At 35.8% G+C, this 25,288-nt stretch overlaps 1 protein-coding gene across 1 annotated transcript in view; it reads left to right on the top strand.

Moving 5' to 3' along the window:
• The window catches only part of AKAP6 (A-kinase anchoring protein 6), a 214,325-nt gene that overhangs the window by 121,022 nt on the left and 68,015 nt on the right, over positions 1-25,288 (top strand). Inside the window, exons 7-8 of the mRNA XM_053981199.1 lie at positions 8,882-9,030; positions 15,447-15,567. Of these exons, the coding sequence (XP_053837174.1) occupies positions 8,882-9,030; positions 15,447-15,567 (270 nt within the window). The remainder of the gene's footprint in view (positions 1-8,881; positions 9,031-15,446; positions 15,568-25,288) is intronic.

Genomic DNA, 25,288 nt, shown 5'->3' with positions numbered 1-25,288 from the left:
GCAGAGAAAAGGAAGCAAAGACTGTATCTGCACATTATACATCTGTAATTTTGCAGTTTCTGCTAGGGAGTAAATAAAGATCTGGGGGAGGGGATGAGGGAAGGAGGATGGAAATCCAGGGAAGAAGAACGTGCGTGTGGATGTAGCACTGGAACACAAATGTGATGACTGTGATTACCGAGCTGTGAGATTTAATGAGAAAGCCTGTATTAGAGTGAAGCAGAAAATCATAACCATCACCTCTAGACTATAGGAGTATAATTGGATCTCAGCCCCCAGCAAAAGTAAATAAGTAAGTTAGTGACATTTTTAACAAATGTAAATATATTGAGAATAAGAGGGGAAGTGATCTCGATTACTGTACTACTGCAGAATACTTTAAATTTCTCAGCTTGCACTAAAAAGAGATTCATTGTCATAGAATGAAACAAAACAGTGTGTTTTTGTGAGAGGTTTAAATAAGGAGCAAAGTGAGGCAGAAATACTCTAACTATCAGAGTACTAACAAATTTCCCAAATGTCCTAGGTGCTTACAATTCAGTAAACATCTTTAACAGCACAGCTTTAAAATTAAATTTTACAAACATTATGGATAATGCTTTAATAGTATGCAAATTGCAATGAAGTCAGCAGCGGCAAAGCTGACCTCTTAGCAATACAGATATTTTATGTTTAAAACAGTTATCTTTTTACAGTTCCCTCTACCTCAGTAAGTGTCAGGTGCGTCAAGAGGCTCCTCATCAGAGGAGCATAAATAAACTCAAAGGAGCAGCAGGCTGTGCCTGATTTTTATACACAGCAAGGCAGTTGTACAAATCAACATATTAAGCTATATGTTTTGTCGTTTCTAGAATAATTACTAATATTTTTGCTAAAACTAATCTATACATATGGATAGGGAAAGTAATGTAAAGGGAAAATACTGAGTCTATATTTCCCTGCTATTTTTAAATAAATTAATTGACATTAGTTGACATATCCTCCTTCAGAGTCTGACTATTCTTGCTTAATTGTGCTGTGGAGACAGAGTAGTGTTGATATTGCACAATTTTATGTTATTAATAGTTCAATATCTAAAAAGCTGATAAAAATTCCCAGTAATCTCTCCCTGTAGGAGGAAAAAAATTGTGTAGTAAGAAAACATTCATATCTCTAGGGGTAACGTAACATCAAATAGACTATCAAGGCATGGAAAGAATCTCCTTCAATTTCAGAACAAGTTAAATAAGTATTCAATGAGTGTCTTTGAGGAACACAGTGTAGGAGTTTGACTTCAAAATGTTTGACACTATTGAACATCTCAAAATATTTGACTCAAAACATTGAATCAAAAGAAGATTTTAGGTCAAAACTTCTGCAATTTTGTGAGTTGATATGTCTAGGAAATTTTGGAACTAGTTATTAAGCACACACATATTTTTATGACTAGGCTAATAAATATGTAGCATTTCTGAAGCATATAGAAGTTTAAAATGGACCTACTAGGGGAAAAAATAAGCTGTTTTTGTACTACTAGTACAGCATGGTAAAACTGACAAGGAAAAGGCTGTAAAATTTTTATGTTAGTTCTGCCATGCCTTCCTGGGATGTTTTGCATAGTTTTCCATAGGAAGTATTGGCTTTGAGAAACTTACCTTTCCTTGCTATTTTTAAGTAGACATGTATGTGTCAATCTGCTATGGGAACAGTGGGAGGTGGAATGTGCACCAGCACTCTGGAATTTCTCTTGCACAAGTGTGCTGTCCTAAATCCTGAACATGGGTAGCTTTCGCCTTAAGAGCACAGCCATTCTGAATGCCCAGCCCTACGAACTGAGCTAGGTGCATTGCTGCTCCGTGTGATTTGGTACAGGAGCCCTACAGAGAAGTGTGACTTTTAGACGTATCCGTGCATTGGATGATAGACAGACTCTTTACCCATCTTTTTTTTTTAGGGCACTTCATTGCTCTAGAAGTGCAAACACAGAAAATGGTAGGAACACTAAGAACAGTGCAAATAATGGAGATTTTAATTAAGTAAGATTAAGTTTATAATTTTAGCACTTTCTGTGCATGACAGGTCTTTGCTCTTGACTGCTTGAGGGTCCTGAGGCTGACCCAGAAAGGTCTTCAGTCTTTCTTTATGTACAACATATTTTTGTTCGGGCCTTCTATAACAATTGTTTTCCCTTCCTGACAGGGAGGAAACTAAGGTTGTTTTGATGAATTGCTAATTTAATAGGACAAATTCTAGGTTTGTAAGAATTGGACTGTTTGGGTTTATAGTTATTGTGGCATATGAAGAGGTGTCACTGAAGGAGATGGAAGGCATGTGGCAGCTACAAAGAAATGCACTCTGTTATGTTGATGGGTTTGGCTGGATCTGCATCCTTGTTAATTTGTGTCTCCCACATGTCTTTATCAAACACTGTTCTGTCATCCCAGCCTTTCCACTGTCAGAGCAAGCCTGTTCCCCACCTGGCCCCCAATTATTAGACTCTCTGTCACTCTCTTTCTGCAGGCTGGAGATACAGACCTGCAAGACAAGAAAAGTAGAAAAGGGTCCCAGCCTTTGTTCAATTTCCATTCTTACAAGGACTTTTTTTCACCTGGCAATTTTGGGATGCTGTTGTCAGAAACTATTCAGTGTTAATTAACCTCTCGAGAGGTTAATTCTTTCATACTTTTCTTCAATGCTTTTTGATATTTATGATGTAGGGAGCGTCTCTGGGTTTATAACTGAGGTCTGTATAATGCACAGGGCATGCCATGCTCTTGTGTTGTGTTTAATGTTACCCTACCTATCTAAAATTTAATTTTATGACTCCTGTTTACAGACCTAAAATTCACTGTGCTGTTACTTAAACTCTACATGGAGTTTAAATACCTTGATATGTACAAATGTTGTTGTCTTGTAATTTTGCTCATTCTGTGTGGAGGTTTCACATTGTTGTGATGGTTTTAGCACACTGAAAAGGAAAGCAGTAACATTATTCTTGATATAAAAACATTTCTGATATTTATGACAATAGAAACACTTAGCTAAGATTTTTAACTGGTAACAAGCATGCCCTGATTAACAGATGCATGATCAAAACACAGTGTGTCCTTTGTAATAGGACTCTCAAATATTCAGCTCGAAGTAAACATATTTCATGATACAGGATTTTTTTTTTTTAATTTGATTCAGTTCTGAAGACAGTGTGCAAGATGAAGAATCAAGGAAGCCAAATGCAGGAAGGGCAACAGACTAAGAAAGTATTCAATAGCAGCAAGGTCTCTGTTTTAATTATGCAGAGTAAGGGGACAAAAACAAATGCCTAAACTTAGCGTAGAAGCAGTCACTTTAAGTCCAAGAAGCCTAATGCTGCCAAATGATGGCCCAGTGATCTTAAAGGTATTTCCAGCCTAAGTGATCCTATTATTTTATTATACAATGCCTTTTAAAACACTGGTGTGACTTGAAAGTATTCCTTCTACCTTAGGTGTTTTCTTCAATAGAAGACCTGTTGGCTGGGTGTAGGGATGGTGTGGTGGATGATCAAATCTGTCCATATAGAGTTTTTGGACAAATTCTCGCCTGCCAAATAATGCTTTCTGTAATCTACATCTTCATGGAAGATATTTTGAGCCATATACTTCTCAACATAATTTTATTCAGTAGCTGTAATGTGACAGTGCCAGGGTCTTTTTTGTGTTCCATCATAAAGCCTTCTAATAAATACATGGACGAGTATTCAGCATATTGTCACAGAAAAAAATGCTTTAAGTATTTAAGCACACAAATGCTACTCTAACCAACTTTATTCTGGAAAGAAATTAGTCTCAATTTTAAATCTCAAGAAATTTCACTAGTTGTGGATATACAGAGTGACAAGCTGGAATGTGCATCCTTTTAAAAAGGGACATCTGACTTTGCAGTTCTTTAAAATATACATATGGGTGAGCATTCTAAGTCTACATGCTGCCTGGGGCCATCTGACCACCTCCTTGTTGGCAGAAACTGGATTGTGTGCTTTAATTTCAGAGGCTGGTTTTATTCAGCTTAAGTTCAAATAATGGCAGAGGAATGAAATATCTGTATTTATTATATAATTCTCACTAAGTACAGTGTAGTGTGGCAGAAGTAAAGTTTCTCTATAGAACTGTAAAGAAAGGATAATGCAAGATGTGGATATTCTCAGCTCAGTCAGAGAGAAAGAGAAAGGTTTTCTAACCAGGCAAGAGCCTGGGAAGCAGTTGGGAAAGAATGTAAATAATTCTCTAATCTATCTTGTTGTTCACATTGTTTATAGACATGTTCTGCTACTGTGCGTCATTCACTGCACACCAATGGTGTGACATGTTTTTACTCTAAGACCAATGAAATTAGTCCGCATGATGTTCTCTATATACAGAATGGTGCATTTGAAATAAAGGGGAGTTCATTCTCTTTGCCTTCTAACTTGGAGTCTTTCATTCCCATCCTGCTCAACAGTGACAGCAAGATAGGATACTTTCATCATTTAAATTTAACTTAATTGTTTGCTTGCCATAACATGGTTCATAACACATCACTTGTGCTCCCTGGGAGACACTGTCTGAAAATACTTTCCTTTCAACACCAAATCAATGATATTTATTCTAGTACATTCCAAAATTAAAAAAAATCTGCAGCAGCAAATCACTAGCTCTGAGTTCATATCTCCAATTTACTTTGGTGTAAATTTTGAGTCTCCTGTTTGACACATTATACAATATAACCTTTCAGTCTCCTTCCTCCTACAGTAAGAGTCATTATCCCTTGTCTTTCTCCACTTCAGAATAAGGTCATTCCAACATGTAGGTCTAACAAGAAATACAATGTATTTTCATTGATTTGTATTGTCACTGATTACTCCATGTTATATAGTGATCTGTATAGTAAAGGACATTTTATGTTGTCATGCAAAGCCAGTCTTAAGGAACAGATTTGTACCCTGGGCTCTCCCAATTTATTTATAAGTTCTTGGTTTTTAGAAAACGAGCATTAGAAAATAGCCTTGAAATTATTTACCATTATTAATCAATCACTAGAACTGAGTATTAGGCACTAGTCTAGACTTTTTTTTCACTTTTTTTTTCTCAGACTACAGTATTTTCATAGTCTTGTTCAGAGACTGATTCCTGCAGGCTCAGGAAAATGACAGAATTTTGTAATTTGGTAATTGGAAATATTCCAGTTTAATTTACAACAGAATATTTTAAACTCATTCCATCCTAGTAGGTAGAGAATCCCTACAAGTGTGTAACAAGACTCATCAGCATCTTCATTGTCTTTTTATTGCAAAAATGGTCACTTAGAAGAGGAACATGAAGTGAAAAACTACTGCTGAGTATAATTCCTCACCATTTTTCCCCCTCTGTGTTCAATTTTTCACATATTCAGATGTACTACATCCTCAAAGAAAAAGAACTGAATTTCAATTCTAAGATGCGGCACTAGGAGTAAGTGAATTATTACCTCCCACCCTATTTCTATTAGCAATATTTGGGACTATGCTTATCCCAGTAGAATTTTTGAGGGTTTGCTAGATATCTGTGTACATAGAGCTGTGTTTGTTATAGAGATTGTTCTTTAAGTTTGTGTTATGTAATGAAAATTATATGTAGTGGAATCTGAAAATGCATACAATGTAGGTTTAAATGTAAATCAAGTAGCTTTTCTATATTTGATTAGGAATTTATAAAGTTGTTACTTTATTCTCCCAGAATATTGCAAAACTAGTCCTTGATTGCCACTAAAGATTTTAAGTTGAAAATAAACTGTAGTAGGTTTATTGCATATCTGTGCTCTGTACTTTTTTCTATATTGTGCCTTGTACCTGTTAGCTCAGATTCTGTAAAATGTAGTTTTTGAGACTTAAACTGATCAATACCTACTCAAGGTCTTCAAAGCCTCTTTGGATTTGCAGTTGATATCAGTATAACAGAGACAAAAAAAAAAATGCTTAAGTATATCAGTGAGAAAGATGAATACATAGAGAAGAGAAATCAGAGATCCATCTGAAACTCTGTGCTGTCTGAGTTTGAGTTGCTTTAATTGTTCATAAACGTTGATAGAAATTGGGTTTAAAAATAAAAATATTTGATTTATAGAGAGATCATATTTCTGAAGTGAAGGAACTGGATTGTATTCAGGCTTCGTAGGGTATGATGTTGATGGAGTTCATAATCCTTAGTACAAGAGGGCCTTATAGCTGCAAGGAAGAAATAGTGGATTCTTATTTATCCTTCTTCATATATTTACCTGCCCTTTATGTCCTGCTTTTTCTTGCCCCCACTGTTCTATTTAATTGTTCTTCTCCCATTTTCCGTATTCGTGATTGGGTTGCCTACAAATATTTTTGCAAGTGAACAGGGCATGAACAACCTGTGAAAAAGCTGCTGCCTTTATTTTTAACATTTTAATTTTAAAATATATAAGAAATTGTAGGATGGGGAATTAAAAAATACAAGGGGAAAAAATTATCTAAATTATTGTGATAGTTTTGCTATTTAAGAAATAGCCTGTGTTCATACAATTCAGGGCTCAGTTTTGATTATGATGTGTGATGTTCCAGATCTTAGGCAACTCCCTCTTTATGGAGTCTTGGGGTGGGAGGGGATAAGGAAGGTTGTATACACAATTTCAGTAACAGCCAAGAAGACCTCAAAACCTCTACCTAAACTCCAGCCAAAACCCATAGCTAAAAAAGTAGGAATTACTTATCTTGATTTATAAACCTGTCTTGAAAATAAGGGAATTTTTTGCTTCAAGTTTTCCACAAGATTTCCCCTCTAGGCTGAAAACACTCATAGATTTTAATTGATAGATCTAATTGTTTTAGAAATTTACTGGTCACTGACAACAGGACTTTAGACTGAATGTGTCATGCCAACATATATAATGGAAATTAAAATGATACAGTGGATTACTGCTTTGTGGTAAGAATAAATTAAAATAATACATTCATAGCCTTATGTGACAAATGCAAAATACTCTGCTGAAAGACTATCCTGACTGGTGAAGAATCCTTCCAAAAAGCAATTTGTTCAGGAACCTCTGTATATTGTGGAAGTGGACTGTTTATCAGTTCAGATGAAAATGCACTTGCAGGTGGAAGGGGAACAGGAAGGTGATGCAGTTTATTTGCTGCCTTGGTTGTTTCTGAGTTATAAAAATAGCAATTTTATTATAGTTTCTGAGAAAGCAGAGTAGTTTTATAGCTTTCTCAAACCTCAACATTTTACTCTAACTGGACAGTCCCAATTAGTTTAGATAATGTTTCTTCACTGGTAACTTTTGTGGTTTAATTTTCCCCTATTTTAAAATAGGTATGAAAGCCTTGAATTATATTTAAATACACAGTGAAAGACATGCATAGGCTGGTCAGAATCTTTATCTTCTATCTCCTTCGAAAATTGCTAGTATTTTTTGTATTTTTTTGCGGGGGGGGTTTGTATGTTGGTTTGTTTTTAAATTTCTCAAAAACATCTTGGGATTTATTGAAAAGCATAACTAATTTCATTGTAAGAAGCAGCTGAGAGAGAAAGCTATAAAAGATTGAATGAGAAGTTTTAAAAGGAAATGGAATTTCCAAATTACTTACATTATTTTTCAGCAAAAAAATACACCAAGGCAAGGCCTAAGCAAATATAGAAACTGTTATTACCACGGGCTTATAAAGACATTCCAGCCTTCTTTCAGACTTTCCCTACTGACATTCTTCAGTGCCTGTTTCCCTTCACTTGCTTGCATTTTTCTTACATTTTACAGACTGCCCTTCTCTCTAGCCCTTTCACTACTTTCTCTTTATGACTTCTGTTGTTTCACAGATTGGTAACTCTGCTGTGCTGTCAGCAAACACATTAACTCTTTACTTCCCTGTCTCCCACAGCAGAAAATACAGGAGAGTCCTTATACAAAATTTCCTCCGTGCCATTTGCATTAACTTGCCATAGCACCAAACAGTTAACCAGGCATTCCACTCCTAATGGAAGTAGAAGTATGTAGTTACACAGAAGTAGCGATTTTTGAAGCATTATCAGAATTTGTAATGCGTTTTTCTTTCAATGAAGTATATTAAAAGAAAACAATGGCATATCAGCCCCAAAGTGCTTTTGAACTTACTCTACGCTCTATTCTTTCTGCTGTTCCTAGGGGCAAGTGTGGCAAACAGCAGATTTTATCCTTGTGTCATCTGGTTCTCTGAGCCCCAGAAGAATACTGATCACCACAGCTGCAATAAATAAAGTGTCTATTCAATAAGTTATGATGCCAAATATTATTCCACATTCTTCTGGACAGGCACAGTCTGATGGAAAACAGCACATCTCACTTATTGCCTTTTTCCTTTCAATTAAAGTTGCTGAGTAATCAGTCTGTGCCAGATACAGGAAAGGAGAATGTGAATAATGCCAATCTGCTTGGGTTTGTTTACTATTACTATTTAAAGGAAAAATACCTATAGCAATATGCCTTTCATTAATTATGAAGCACAGACAGTGTGTTAACAACATAAATCTTGAAACCTGTAAGAAATATAACTTTATGTATCTACCTGTTCTATTACAGTGCTTGGTTTCTAATATCTTTTTTATTCATGTCCAGACATTTTTATGCAGATGTATATTCCATTGGATATACATCTCATGGAATATATAACACATTCTCTGATAGAAACTTCAGTAGTTCATTTCTAGCATTTGGGATTATGCAGTAGTTCTTCTCTGACTTAATGGTTCAGCCTTTTTCACTATCACATACAAGGAGAAAACTAATGGTGTGAATAATTTGATTAAAACTGTTGCAGTCCAAAAATATTTGTTTTAAATGTATTCTTTCTGAATTATTTTTGTAATGTTCTGCTTTGTTTTTTCCCTTCTTTGTTTTCTTTTTCTAGGCTGAGGTTCAGCTATGCTATCTGGAAGCACAAAGAGATGCTGTTGAACAGATGTCCTTAAAACTGTACAGTGAGCAGTACAACAGTAGTAGCAAGCGAAAGGAAGAGTTTGCTGATATGTCAAAAGTTCACTCAGTGGGAAGTAATGGGTAGGGAACTATTCTTTTTGTTGTTTTATTCTCACTGATCTGTTTTTGTTTTTTTTTTTTTTTTTTTTAACATGCTATATTTTTTCTTACTACTAGTTAAGCAATATATTTCTTCCTAGGCCAAGAGGCAGGGAAAAGCTGTTTCTATTGCTCTCTTTTTTTAAATATATGGATGCAAAAATAATGGGTTCTGGATAATTTATCCAAATGATAGTTTGTTCATAGGAACACCTAATATTATCTAATAGTGAACTGTTACCTGAATTAAAAAAAAAATATTGTGTCCTTTTTCTTTAGGCTTTTCTCCTCCAGCAGCTTCATATTATTTGATTTCTTAACATCTTCCAAGGAAGAATCTTGATAGTGAAATTGTGTCTTTGCAAGACCTCTATAATAATTTTCTCCTAGTGACTAACTAATATGAATATGAAGCCATTCAATTGTAGTTCAAACATACAGGTTTTTGTACTTCAAGAAAGCATTTATTTTAACTGTTTTCCCTTTTTTTAGACTGTTTTTCCTTTACTTGTTTTTTCTTTTAATTAATGTTAGCACACATATGCATGTGTATATCATATGTAAAAGTGTGCATTCAAAAGCATTCTTTCTTAATATTTTGAACATATTAATCACTGGAATATGCTAAAATGACTTCTTGCTTCCCTCTCTTTTTCACAATCAAGGAAACCTGTAGTTAGGGAAGAAGACTTTCTTTAAGGTCTTCTGAAAACCATATCTTCTAACCACTAGTACCCCAAAATGAACATAGAGAAACCTACCTGTGGGGTCATAATAGTGTAGGCCAAAAGCAGGTCAAAGAACCCAACTAGTGCTCATTGTTTAGGGATGGCCTCATCCTGATAACTGGCAAGTACTTTTGCCTGCAGTTTGCTATGCAAGAAAAGTAATTGACAAAGGTGTTCATGAGTTCTTTATCTCCAGGACTCCCCTTTCCAATTGTTAACTCAATGTTCAGGTCTTGGAAACACAGTTTTATTAAATTACCAACTGTAAAGATAAATGAGCCTTGTAAACATCCCCTCTTATTATACGGAAAGATGGCTGTTTTAGAAAAGTTGATGTGGGCTAATTATGTAGGATTACTGAGATCTTGATTACATATGCAGAAATCTGTCAGATTCTCAAACATGCCAGTGCAGCTAGTGCCAAGCGTAAAAATAATTTGTTCAGAATTTGTGTGTATATGTATATAAATGTACACTGAGGGCTACACGTTCAAAACCAGCTTCTAATTTTGCAGCCATCACTGAATGTGAGCAAGGCTTAAGGTTGGAATATTGAGGAGGATGTAAGACACATCAACAGACAATTTTCCTGAAGGGAAGAGATGTAAAGCTTTATGCTTCACAGAGAAATCCAGTTTGTAACTCTACGTACTATACGTGATAATCAAATGTTTCTTAAATGCACTTATTTTCACTTTTAATTATATGCTTTGAACTGGAAATGGTCATCTCCTAGTATTTCAAACCTTTTTAGTGCTGTGGCCGCCTTTCTGGGCCCGTAAGGCCATCTCAGGCCTTAGAGGCTCAACAGTGACTTCAGGAACCAAAGGGCTGAAATCAGACCAGAATAATACCACTTATTCAGCCATTGTAGAAACTAGTGGGGACTAAATTCAACTGGAAAACTTTTAGTTGAACCCATCTGAAATACTGTGTTAAAAAAAATTGAAATTCCTTTCAGCTATTTAAAAATATAATTGATGCAACAGTTCCTTACTGCATAAAAACCATGGACAGAAACTGCACAGTAGCATGACCTAACTAGAGACAGCAATCTCTACAGAGAAGGGGCTATTTGCACAAATTAGGGTATCTGTCCATTTGCTGTTGTGGAAGTCTGACCTAGGAAAAAGGAGACTGTCCACAGGGCGAACAAGAGCTGTTTTAAATGAAGAATTTTTTTATATGATATGTGTTTGTGCAGGAAGTAGCTAAACTGAGGTGCGGCGTTGAGTTCTTCGCCCCGGTCCTGGGCGGCTCTGCAGCCCAGCTAGGCTCTGCCCCTTCAGCTGGACCAGGGCTGCCGTGGGTTCGGAGGCTCTAGTGCCAAGCCTCCGCGTGGGTTTGCTGCGTTCTGTAACCGACGCTGAGAGGAGACAAAGGGGCAAGGAGGCACACTCTCTCACGGCTGAAGAGAGTTTATTCTCGCGTGACCGCCGCGGTGGAGGGTGGCGTCCTCTCCTAGTGCCCACGTGGTCAAGATGGTGACAAAACAAAGGAAGCATGGGGTTTTATAGGGGGCGGGCAGACAGGGGCGGAAGCCCCCCTCGCCCAATGGGGACAGGCAACGGGGGAGTGACATGGACCATGGCAGCCAACGGGAACACAGCAGGGGTGGATACAGGGTTCCGGGACAAATAGGAATACGGGGATGGGGTAACAGATACAGAACTCTCAGGAATGAACAGGGGGTGGTTACAAGAATGACATGGGAATGCTCCAATGGTAGATAACGTGGAGCAGACCATTGTGAGGGGAAAATGGGGGTACAAAGAACTAGCTAACTAACATTATTAAAACCCCTAACTGAACCAGCCCAGGATGCAACACTGAGGTAAGGTAGTATTTGCAGAATAGTGTGATTCTAGTGGGTGTGTAAGGAACTGCAGATTTCCTGCGAAACAGTAATCTTGTTAAACCAGCAATAGAGGTTTTCATACATTAGCCTGAAAATGGCCAAAGTGACAAAGGAAGAGGAAAGAATGAGTATCCACTGCAGGAGAACACCAGCTAGCCAGGAGGTAAGAGATACCCGAGAGTAGTTTAGGGCAGGTGCAAAATGTTTAGGGCAGGTGCAAACTGGGCTGGAAATACTGTATCCCCTCCAAACTGGAGATGAGTGCATTCAGGTCCTATTGGGAGATATGGACAGCGCTATTGTACAGCATGAAAGCGAGATCCTAAGATCCTGTCATCAGTGGGTATTGGGCCTTCATGCATGAGACTTTGAAAGAAATGCATTAGAGAGGGCTTTAAGTATGTGCCAAACATAGGGAAGTTTTAAAACTGTTAAGGTGATAACTCTGAATTCTCCTATGTCTCCCTAATAAAAACATGTGAAAAGAGTTCCATAAAATTATGACCCAGAAACTTGAAGGGACGTTTTGTCTGGCTGAATTTTTTGGTAGGTGTACCAGTGTGTTTACAGTACTTCTAAATGCCATGTGAGATATGCCATAAAAAAAATACTACAAACTGGAAGTGCATGTTAAACATGGGGAAAAAAGCTGATGGAAATAGCTTCACATTCCTTTTATTTATTAATGCCACAGACGAACTGGTTTTCTCATGAGAAAGGTGCTCATGAATTTTCATTCAAAATAATAAATTGGTGTCCACATTTTAAGAAATATGTTTAGGGTTCAAGGGATTAGACATGCAACTCTGCATATCTGATTCCTGGTTTACCAAGACAAAATATACTTCTTAATGTAATTTTAGTTATTACATAGCTAATGGTTTTAGCTTATTAACCAACAAACTTCATCAAGGAAGCAGTTTTTACCTGCCCTTTAACTAATATTATAGCATTTTTGTTGGCAATGTTTGGGTACTTTTAATAGAGGATATTTTTCTTTTTCAATAAACAGATTAACTAATTTATTCCTTTTTTAGTGTTTGGTGGATTCATATAATCAACCAAAATTTGATCTTTCCATGATAATTGCATCTTTGACACACATCAGTATTTCAGAAGTCATGCTTTTCCTGGTTCTGCCTGTGGCAATATAAAAGAAAGATCTGCTAAGCTCAGGAAAAGTAGATTCTGAATAAAAAAGAAATATTAAATATACCCCAGAAGTACTGACAGATACGTTCCAATCTTAATGTCTCTGTAGTCCTACAATTTCTTGATTTTTTCTGAATATCTTTTTAGCGGCTTAGTAACTTGCATCCTCTTCCAAACAGTAATTTAATAGTGATCACTAAATTCATTCATTTAGATGCAAGACATTAATTTTTAAAAAATCTGTTTTTAAAAATATATATCAGAGACATTCTAAAACCATTGAAAGTATTGCAAACATATTTTAAAAATATTGATGACGCTCTGTAGGCTGACTTCTCTATCTTCAGGCTCAGGCAAATAGCTGCCATAGACAGTTGCTTAAAAAAGCTCCTAGATGACTTGACTTTACTTCAGAAAACAAAAAACCCAACAAAGACCAAAACAAACAGACCCCCCCAAAAAAACCCAAACCCCCTCAAAAACAAAAACCCAAAAAAAAACCCAACCAACCAAAAAAAAGAGAGAATAAGTACGTTATATAAACTATGGGGAAGAAAACCAAATTTCTTTTGTCTTGTATCCTTTCCTGGGCTTTTTCCAGTGAATCCTGTTTCTCTCACTCTTGGTTTTGTGTTGAGTTCCTGTTTAGAACATTATTTTGAAATCAAAATATTCAGCTGTTTTCTAGTGCTTATCCATTTTTTATAAAGGTCAAAGAAAAGTGCATTTCTGTTTCTTTAAAGGATTGGTTCATTTCAATACAAATAAACGGACCAGTTTGGACTGTAAGTAAGATGTGGATCTTTAGACACAAAGCAGCAGCACGTCTCTTGCCTATTATAGAGAAATACAAGTCCACCTCCTAATGCATTTTCCAAAAGCATCCCATGCAATTCTCTACGTAGGCTTTGTTTCGTGTCATCTTCATATATTAATTTAGGATATTCACTGGTACAAACCATCCAAGTCAACTGAATCTGTACCAATTTTCAGGTTATGAAATCTAACATTTTCTGTTATAGAACATATGTTTTAATAACTGCCTGTCAGTTTTATGTCTTTGAATAATATTGGGATAAGATGGAAGAGAAGAAAAGGAGCAGTAGGTACTGAGGATGCAGAATGGTAATACTGCTGTCTGAGGAAGGGGTGAAGATTCAGTAACATTGCCAAATATACAGTTCAATATGGAGTTTAGTTTTCTTTTAGTTTCCAAATGATATCAGAGTCAAATAACTCCTGAAACAGGAAAAAAGCCCTGAACTCCAATTGAGACTTATATTTCAAGAATAGTAACCTGACCTTTTCTGCTAGCTTTTCTTTCTTTATGGTAACACTGCTTACCTTCTCAGGGCAGCAGCAGTTTTAAGTAAGTGCACCTCATAAATTATTGAGTAAAAGTATACTAAGTACAGTGGATTAAACTAGAGGGTTACTTCAGAAGCAGAAATTAGTGCTTGTGCATTATACAATACTTTCTTTGTTGTCAATTCATTGAAAATAATACCACAGAGGCAAGTGCTTTCTTCTCTCTTGCCTGCTTTCTTGAGCAAAGACAGTTCTACTTGTCACAACTTTATCTGTATGCTTTCAAAATTACCATACACGTGGTACTCTAATTAATAACAAATAAAACTGCAATAGTACTAATGACATTAAAAGCATGTTTAGTTTATTGTTTCTCTGTTGAAACACTGCTCAATTTTTAATGGAGTTGTTAAAAAAGTTCTTAATAATTGGAGAAATTAGCTTTAGTGGAACATGTGCTATTCTTTGATCAGTATGGGAGTTTTTTGATACTACTGGCAAGGCTTTTGTTAGTTCCAATTTTGCAAATTTGAAGATCCCTTTTCAAGAGGTATCTATTTGACGAATGTGCAGTTTTTCAGCATGTACTTTCTGTCTTGTATCACAGTGTTTTAGAAGAATCTATGCTTTACTTATTCACTAGGCTTTCAATAGAGAATCACATTAATCCTTTTAAGCTCCTTATTCTAATGATTTATTTTGTTGAAAACCGTAGTGATCCTCCTTTGAATTTTAATGATTGCTGGCTATTCAGGGATTCATTGTTTTGACTTCCTGTCCTTACCTTTGTTTCTTACATGTCTGTAGGGAACACCTGTCTAATACTGTATCTGGCCTTAGTTCTCACTGGCTTACCATATTCACTCAAGCCTATCTTAAGGCGTTAAGTTGAAATGCTAGCTACTCATCCATGAAAATAAATGTAGGATATTTACAAAGATAGGCAGATAGACAGCAGAGGGATGGCTGAATGGATTGAGTAATTTTTTGATGTAAATGTTATTTTCATTTGAATTATATCAAGGTGATTGTTGCAAAATTTGCTCAATATAAAGCCAGCACTGTAAAAATAATTAAACAACACCTATAGGGGATTTATATTTCAAAATTTTTGAAGCAAATGCAGTATGCCAACAGTTGTCACGATTTGGCATCAGCTGCTCAATTTAGGTCATGGCACTGGCTTAAATTGGATTTCAGTTTTCATTTTCATCCACACTGTATAAATACAGAATGTCTCTTTAGAAATATAACTTGGAACATCATGAGTTTTCAAGAATATATTATTCTAATACAAGATTTTAACAACTACACAGTATTTATGCATAATACATTTTGTTCCTTATCTACAGCCTTTTGGACTTTGATTCAGAATACCAGGAGCTCTGGGATTGGCTGATTGACATGGAATCCATTGTGATGGACAGCCATGACCTGATGATGTCAGAGGAGCAGCAGCAGCATCTTTACAAGGTTAGCACTACCGTTACTGCCTTTACCTAGCTATAGAAGATCTGATTAGCTTGACAAGTCTTTCTCTCACAGGATATCGCTGCGTTCACTGTATGTATCATGGTGTCTATTAGAATTCCCTTCCCTGTCCCCAACCTCATTTCCATCCCCTGTGCACTGACAGGCTGCACCGACATCATAATTGCAAGAAAGTTCCCTTTATCACATTCTATTTGGTGTAATTCTATAGAAGGACAAAGATTTGTCTTCAAGATGAATAGAAATAAATGAAACTGCATTAATAAATAGACTGAAACAAAATGAAGGAAAAAAATGAAATGGGAACTTTTAACAAAATGTGTTTTGATTGGAGCTTTCAGCTGGATTTTTATCCACCTTTCAGACCTCATCTGGGAAGAAAGACATTTGCCTTGATTTTGGTTTGCTGCTGCCAGGATACGGGACTCTTCCAATTTAATTTTTATTAGTTATACATAAAGTAGACATTGTCATGTTAAGTCTTCACACTTGGTTGTGATTTGAGCAACATGATTTTCAACTTGTAGAGTGAAGCTATAGGGTCTGATTCTAGCATATATATATATATATGTACATATATGTGTGTGTGTGTATATATCTATGTGTGTACGTATATGTATATGTACACACATGCATACAGACACATATGGTTTCTTTTATTTGCCCTAGCAGCCCTAACCCAAAAGATTTATCATTTCTTTTAGATAGATAATACTTGTAAGAACTTCCTCAAAATGTGTGCCTTGATTCTAAAATTGATTCAGGCTTCACTGTGTGTCTGATGAGCTATGGGTCTGATGGGGGGGGGTGGGGGAAAAGGAGGGGCTTTCAACAGAAATATCAGGCTGCAGTAAATCTTCCTCATTTAGGCAATTTTTATTGGAGTAATTCTGACAGTTGTCATCCTTGAATTGCTTTGAGCATATGGCATATTTCAAAGACCAGATTGTGAATCATAAAAAATAAAATTAATAACTAACCACAGAATCAGCAACACTATAATGACAAGAAACAACTACCCTCTAGCTTTTTTTTTTTATTTCTTATCAAATAAATGGTACATTCAAGGTCAAATAGAAGTTGTTCTCTTTCTTCTATGATTGCATGATTTGATAATTTCTTAAATACAGTGATTTTTTTCTTGCTTTGGCATCCTATTTTCTTGATAGACTCCTTGAATTTTATTCTTTCTTACTTTAGTTATTCTATTTAAAATACCCAGTAAGAAGGGGTTGTCATGTGAGTTAAAATATGTTTATAAATGCAAATATAGTTTGGATCCAAACAATTTTAGTCTGTGAGTTTCATTCACTGGCCTCCATTTCTTGCTTTGACAATTATTTTTTATTTTTGCTATTGTCTTTTTCCTAACACTGTAAGTACTTCATCAGACTTAATCACATAATAACAGACCTGGCCTTGGCCAGGCTTAGAAATAAACAATGTCAGAAATGAGTAAAGATTTTCTTGTGAGTCTAAAATAAGGTGTTTTGGTAGTTAGTGCCTGTCTGTATAAGGCCAGCTTGTACCATGACTAATTTAACTGCTAGTTCTAGTCCTATTCTAAAAAAAAATAAATTGATAAACATGAATTTTAAGGTAACAATCCATCCATCAATATGAGAAGGAACAAAGATTAAGCAGCCAGTTTGAGTATTTTAGATCCTATTTAGTATACTTCCCTTTCTTATTTCCAAATGTAACCCCTAAGAATAATTATAGATGGTAAGGTTGAGTGCATGATGAGAAGAGTAAAAAAGGGCAACAGTTTAATAATATGTAGCAGTATAATATGGTGGAAAATTTGATAATATTATATATATGCAAAATGGGAATAGTTTCTTAATATTATGAAATTCTGAACCAGGATAGGCATGACACTTCTGAAAGCAGAAAGTTTGTATGACAGAGTAGCTGAATCTGCAGCCTGTGCAGCAGAGACAAACCAGCACTGATTCCAAAGAACAGGCAGCTTATTTGTCCTGCAATTTCTGCTAGGAGGTCACAAGCTACTGTACCAGATTTGAGCCCCCATCTCAAAACTGCTTATTTGGTACTTGGTGACTACAAAACCACTTGGAGAAAGGTAGGACTAGACTCCTCACCCTCCTGCAGTGAATATTCACTGCATTTACTTTTCTAGTAAGAGCAGCAAGCAAATTTTTAAGAACTGAACAAAAGCCTTAAATAGAGATGTGGAGTTTGCATAAGAGATGACAGAGAAGCGTCCACAAAGCAGGAGGAAGATTTGCAGGTAATGCAAAAATCTTAAGTGCATTGCATTTAGAATGATCATTCTTTCAAAAAAAAAAAAAAAACAACAAACCAAAACAAACAAACAAAAAAAACCACACCAAAAAAAACCCCAAAAAAACCAACAGCAAACCCCCAACACGACAATGATCAATGATCAACCTCTCAAAGTGTTGAAAGCCCGATAACATTTAAAAGTAGACAAAGGATAACATTAGATAATGGAATTGAGGGAACAATTCTGCACTAGCAAAGGAAAGATCAGATAAATCACCAGCCTCTTTACCATCCCTAATTTTAGAGATTTTGTGACAATGAATCATGTCCTCAAAAAGACTATTAATAGTTTTATAAAACTAGCCTAGTAAACCTCTCTTCTAATCAGTGGTGACACCTATTTTATTCGGAGGCTTTTTTTGAGTCATGAATGGTCGAGTGCTCGTGAGCACTGCCGGCACTTCCCAGAGAGCACAGTCGTTCTGGTCTGCAGGGACAGGAAAGCCAGGCAACTATTATTACCAGAGTTCCTCAATGATGTGGGGTGTTATGAAAACACAGGTCTTGCTCTGGTTTCTCTTTATCAATTACAGCTTCAAATGTGAACCTGCTAATTGCGCTCTCTGCATTTTCGTGGATTTTCCTAAAACCACAGATCTCTCTTCTCAGTTGCTGAGCTGACAAGTAATTGCAGCTAGAGCCAGCTCAGCAAGCGGCCCCTGCCAGGGAACCTGCTGTGGTATCACTATTACCAACAGTAATCATTGCCCCTAAGGAGTCTATGAATGGGAAGGAGCAATGATGAAACAGGTAATTCAGAAGGGGCAAGCATACATTAAAGCAGCGTAATGCAATATATAAATGCTAATATTGTATATAGGAAAATGAAATATATTTTCATGGTTAGAGTATTTTTACAGTATCTATTATCAGATGCAATATGCACTTAAGTCAACTCTAAGCTTTTTTTTTTTTCTCTAATATTCCAGGAACTTCATAGTTTTTTTACTAGGATCCCTATTATCTCTCTTTAACTAGGTTTTTTTTTTGCCCTTATAATAGGAACAACATATCTATACTTTTTGTAATACTGAATATGAATATACTATCTCTAGACTTCCTAGGTTTCAGTTCACAGATTTAAAAGAAAAGAGAACATAGGCCTGAATGATTTCTGCTTTATAGCCCTAAACTAGCTAATGATTTTGAAAATCAGCTAGTGTTTGATAAAATGGCAGTAACAGAATGAATTGATGACAGTATTTTTCCTCTAATGCTTTATCTATTAATTAAGAAAAAACTAAAAGGAACATTTCCATGTTTTGGATTCTTACTTTTTTTGTACTTCTATAACAGCTCAGTTTGATGCCAAATGTATCATGTTTATTTCATTTTAATCTACTGCATGTGAGCCTGATCTTATAAGCTCTAAGTACACAGAACATGCATTGACTTCAGCTGTATTCATATGCTGTTTCTGGAGGATCAAACCCAAAGAATTTAAACTCTGCTAATTAGCCCTTTAGTAGGAACTTGAGTGATTCTGTACCTTGAATGTTCAAAAATGAAGCAAATCAGTATTTACAAGAACTGTCGAGATTAGAAGTAAGTATACTAGCAGAAAAGTTAATGATAATTCTTTCCATTTTCCTCTGAAGATTAATTGCAAAACTTAATTGTGTTAGATTAAAACCCTATTCAAATAAGTACAGTATGATTGTTAAAATCGTTAGTATGTTCAGAACAAAATTAACCAAGCATTTCAAAATATCAAATAAAATAAATATTTTTTTTTCCTGATTGCAAGCAGTGTATGGTGGTTGTAATGCAAACTGCATAAGCCATAAGTCTTTTACTAGTAATTCTTCAGCAACGATTATGATAGATGGGAAAAAGATCCATATGTAGTAAAGATTTTGAAAGCATTTAGTTGGTACAGCTTTTGAACAGGTTAACTGCTGAGCTCTTTCATCAAGGGGAAGTGGTCCACTGTATTAAATAACACAAAAATGTACATCAAAAACTAAGGATATATTTCAAAAAAAAGTTGAGGGGGAAAAATCTCCCAGCAGTTTTTGTTTCCCTGCTGGAAGCTCTATCCCTGCTTGGAAGGTGTAGTTAATTTCCTCCTCTGGGTGTGCTGCTGCTCCATTGTGCCTTTCTCGCTGGCTCAGTGTGCTGTGGCCCGGAGTGGATCAAACAAACCGTGGTGAAAGTTTCCCTCATTTGCATCACTTCTAGACAGCCCTGTCGTACTCTTTGCTGACAGGAAATCACTGTCTTTGTCACCTTTTTTCAGTGATCTCCTTTTGGCAGAGATTGGCCATGTGACCAGGATTAATCACAACAACAGTTCTGGCTCAGAACTCAATGACATGTTTTCCTCAGCACTTCAATAATGGTGTAGAGGAGTCAGTAGGAAATGACTACATTAATTTCAGAGTGAAAAGATAATTAACACTTAAGGACTAGTGCTATAACCTATGGAGCTATTATTCAAATTAAAACTAATTTATTGCAAACTTGTGAAAAAAAAAACCCACAAAAAACCGTTCTTAAATGCAACTGTTAAAATAATCTTGCAAGAGTCTCTGAGTTTAAAAAGAAGCACAAACTATATTTAACGTGGTAATATAAATACATAAAGACTTCAACATTTGAAACTGGAGGCTAAAGTATGTAAAGTGCTTACTTAGATGATATGAATAGGATACTGGCAAACAAAAGCAGCAGTGTGCTCCTAGAATGCTGTGCTTCAAGGAGTTTCCTTGGCAACAGAAATGCAGTTCCAAAAGTAGACAGAACTTTCCTCAGAAAACATACTATTAATAACAACCTTCCGGAACAACTTGGAACAATTTGACTACTTGGCAATAAAATGCCAAGTGTTCTGCAAATTAATCTAACACATAAGAGTTGTATGTTTCTCTTGCCCATAATTCTCCTGAACTGGGGGCCTGAGTTCTCTGCTGTTAGAGGATACAAATGTGCAAAGCTGTTCCAAATGCTGCGCAAACAGAGACAGCTCAAATAGCAGCAGCCTATAAGGATCAATTAATGTTCTTCATATCATTTTAACTTGTAAACCAGATTAGTTTAATTGGATTACTTTGTTCCATTTAAAGCAAGTTCCACATATCTACTGAAGCTGCATTGCTGTTCAATGCTGTTCAAGTTCAAGTAGATTTTCCATATGAAGAAAACTTACTAAAAGATTAACAGCCTGCAGAGTGATATATTTGGACAATATGCTTAGGGGATTGGTTATAAACTATAAAATGTGAAGATATTTGCTCCTAAGCTGCATATTCTGCACAGTTCAGGATGCTTTCTGTCTGTCTGGTAACCCATCAGTACCTGCATGGAGTTGCTAAAACAGTCGGTTTTAGTCAGAAGAAAATGATGGTTGTCAGTTTAGAGGAAGTTCTCAGCACACTTCAGGATTGAGTCCCTTGTAGGGAGTAACTACAAATCTGCTACGCTTGCAGTATTTTTAGGCATGTCATCATTTCTTCATGAGCCAAAAGAGGAAACTAATTTCAGTTTTGTCTTGCCAATAGGAATCATTAGAATTCCACTAAAGGCCATAAGTTTACAAGACAGGAAAGGTAGGCTGTGCTAGTACCTCGACTTTTCCTGAATTCTGAGCTCTAAAGGTTAAAAGTAATCAATATCTCATTGTGCAGCCTGATAATAAGTAATAACCATGATGTTAAAATCTAAATGACTGCAGATAGCGCTTAGGTGTGTTGACCCATTTGGAAGGGCTTTTTAATTGCAATCAGAATAGTCATTATGGTTTGCTAATCAACTTTTAGGCTACCTTGCAAAAATCACCACCTTTATGAAAAATTACTTTAATCCTATTAGCAAATTATGTCCCAAAATGAAAGCTTTTATTTTATCTTACAAAGTATATGTTTAAAAAAAAAAAAGGAAGGATTGCTCTGCTAAATAAAGTCCATAGAGATACTCATTAACAATAGAATGTTTATTACTTAAATAATAGTATGCCTGTACTTACGTCTACATAAATGGATTGATACATGTCTCAATGGAAGTTAATCTTTGCTTCTTACACTGTAGTATGTTTTTGCCTGTCATGCATTTTAAAATGACTTTGCACAAAACTGGCTTCAGTTACTGTTCTTCACAAAGTTCAGTAATTTTCATGTGCTAGGCTGGATTTTTTTCCCCCAGCAGATTAAGAATCTCTATGACTTTCTACACTAGGTAGGGAAATCATGTTTTGTAGGAGAGGTCTCAAAAATGCATGATATACCAAATAGCAGTAAAAGTCTGACCGCTATTACAATGTTCACTAACTGAGTTCAGGACCTGACACAGCAAAGTTTCCCACTCTCCTATTACAAGGGGTGATGAAATTGGTTACATTTTTCTGCACAAGTATTTTCACTTCAGTTGCACTGGGGAACAGAGTAAAAATTCCTTTGTGACCCATCCTATACCAACTAGTTCATTCTTCAGTGGTTCATACGTTCATGTAATAGGATTAAATTCCTGGCTAATTCTGGCAAATTTTGTATTTTTCAAAGCAGAAAATATAAATATTGTTGGGAAAATTCTTACTTAAAGCAGAGAAATGTTAAGTTTTAATGTCTTATATAATTACAATAGGAAAATACTGATTGCCACATCTACAGAATTAAAGCATCTAGGAATTGAATACAAAAAGAATATGAAAAATATTTTTACATTTTCTTGGTTGCTTTCACAATATCTTTAAAATGTAAACATGCGTTTTTACAGACAGTGTTCTAACTTCTGCAGAGCAGACTCTGTATTTCTGCAAGAAGTGGCTTCATGCATTTCCCAAGAGTAAGTGGGTTTCTCCCACTTCTTCCCAGCATGATGTTGACGATGAACTTCACATTGTAGCAATGCAGTATTTACCGAGCTTGTAGCGAAAACCAGTGCAGCTTTTTGGAGATTAAAGCAGTGTGTCTAGAATGGAAGAGGCATTTAACTTCAAACAAAAGTAAATGTGTACCACATAGCTGTCATCACTGTTCCTTACTACAGCTGCAAAACGTGGACGATTTACAGTCATCACGTCAAGCATCATAGTCAACTTCACATGCGCTGTGTTTGTGCCCTTGCTGCTATAAAATAGCAAGATAAGGTCCTAGGCAGTGAGGCCTTAAAGCTGCCTTCCACTGGACTCTCCAGTTAATATACTGAAATAAGATAAAATGAGGAATGTTAATAACACAATGGCAACATGATTTTTGAAGTTGTGTGTGGACATGATACTGGTTTTTTTTTTTTAGCAGCTTGGTGTATCCATCTGTTTTAAAGCAGTGAAGATAAAAATATCATGAGCAAAAATTGTAGGTGGCAATAGTATTATTACTCTGGTCCTCAAGTTAGTTGTCAAATTTTAATGCACTTCCCTATTTTTCCACATCACAGTCCAGGAGAAAATATATATTTTTTTAAACTCATAGGAACTACATGGATTTATCTGTGTTGTTTTGCTTCATAAACATAATACAGGAACTACTATTTTCTTTCCAAATTACTCCTCATCAGTATACCTCAAAAATAATCAATACTGTAATATTTCTTTCATAAAAATAAACAAAAACCAAATGACCACAGAATAGCTTTTTGGCAGGTTTTCTATATGAAACCCAAATTCACTAAATCTCCATAAACTTTCAGTGGCAATATATACAATGAATTTATGTCTAAATGATAAAAAATAAGTTGCAGTGAAATGTACCAGTTTATAATCTCCTAAATTTTTATTTGTATGCATATTGTATTTTTATTTTTATAAATATATATGATAGACTGTATTTATATATTGAAAATATGTAAAATATCAATATAAATTATTTATGTGTATATATTTGAAAGCTTTTTACATACTTAAGGTTGGGTGATATTTTTACTTTGTGCATATACGCTTCTTGTTTAAAAAATAGCTACAGCATTTTGTCCAAATTTCTCCTTCTAACAAGGTAAAATAAGCAATCACTCTAATTTAATTCATAATTTTTGCAGTTGTGGCTGCATCGGGTCCAGTGGAGACTTAGGGCAGGCTGCGGCCAACTCCTGTGGCCAGTGTGAAATATTTGTGGTTGTGTTGTGGTTGTGGGTGCTGTTGTATTGCAGAAATCATGGTTGCTATAGAATCCCAGAGATCATGGAACTGTAAATGTCAAACTTGGCTCTATGAAGAGATGCTTTTGGGGGGAAAGAGCTGTAGAGACCTTGTTCTGGAACAACAGGTGCTATTACAGATGTGAAGGACATGTGCCAGCTGTGTCACAAGCTGCAGGGAAAACTGTGGAGAGGTTGTCATTTCCCGAGTAATACACTGGGACAAGGAGTTGTATGTGAAGACTAGTTTAACTACTATGGGAGCAAAGTAGACCAGCCCTTATCATGAGGACTTTTCTCTAAGGGGTAATTCAGAGCAGAAGCTTGTTAAGTACTCTGAAATATTTTCAGGAGAACCCTTTTCTCTCTTACCTCTTTCTCTACTGATTGGATAAAGAGGCTATGAAGATCAGACTCTCTAAATTTACCACTCATTCTGATATCATAAAAAGAGGGTATTTTTTGTACCACTGTATAATGTTTATGCAATACTCCAGTTTGAAACTCATTTGTGATACATCCAGATTCTGTCAGACATTGCACTGGAGTTCGATTATCTCTGCTTTACCCATTGCTTTTTCTCAAAAATAGGCTACTACAGATATATAATTTTTCTGGTGGTAACTTTTTAAAGCTGAACATGTATTGAGACTAACATGCTTATTTTTTGATGGCCTTCATCCAGACACTTTCTACTGTGTCTACTACTTAGGTGGAAGAACAATCATTCCTAAGAACTCTAAGCTTGTTATCATGCGTTGAAAGATCAATTAAACACCATCAGAGGTCAGAAGAGGACAGTCATGTGATGACATTTTGTTGCCTAAAAAATTTCATTGCTATTCTTTTGGTTTTTAAGCAAGAGTATATAATTTTTAGCCTCTAAGAAGAGCTGGTCAGAGGGATACAAATAATGAAAAGTAAATTAAAAGCTATAAAAAGTTTTCTTAACCAAAACCAGAAACAAAAAAAGAGGCTATGGTAAGGTGCCAGGAACTAGAGCAACCATGTGTAACTGTAGACATGAAACATTTCTTAATTGTATCTCTTTGCCAAGATCACTTGTGAAATACACAGTTCCCATTCAGTGGGAAGACATTAAGGTAAAACCAATCTAATATATGTCTCCAAGCAGTGGGAGAACTATCCGGAGAAGTGCCAGAACAGAGAGAGCAGAACACACACATAGATGTAAGTTGAAAGAACCCAGGAAGCAGGGCAGATGCAGACTGGCTGGAAATGTTGGCATTTCATTGCAACATATGTAGTGTAACAGGCAACAGAAAAAGCAGAAATAGAAATGTTCTTGACAAAAAAGAGGCAG

The sequence above is a fragment of the Vidua macroura genome, chromosome 6 (genome assembly GCF_024509145.1).
Source record: "Vidua macroura isolate BioBank_ID:100142 chromosome 6, ASM2450914v1, whole genome shotgun sequence".
Taxonomy (NCBI): Eukaryota; Metazoa; Chordata; class Aves; order Passeriformes; family Viduidae; genus Vidua; species Vidua macroura.
The sequence above is the reverse complement of the archived record's forward strand: the minus strand, read 5'-3'. Positions and strand labels throughout refer to the sequence as shown.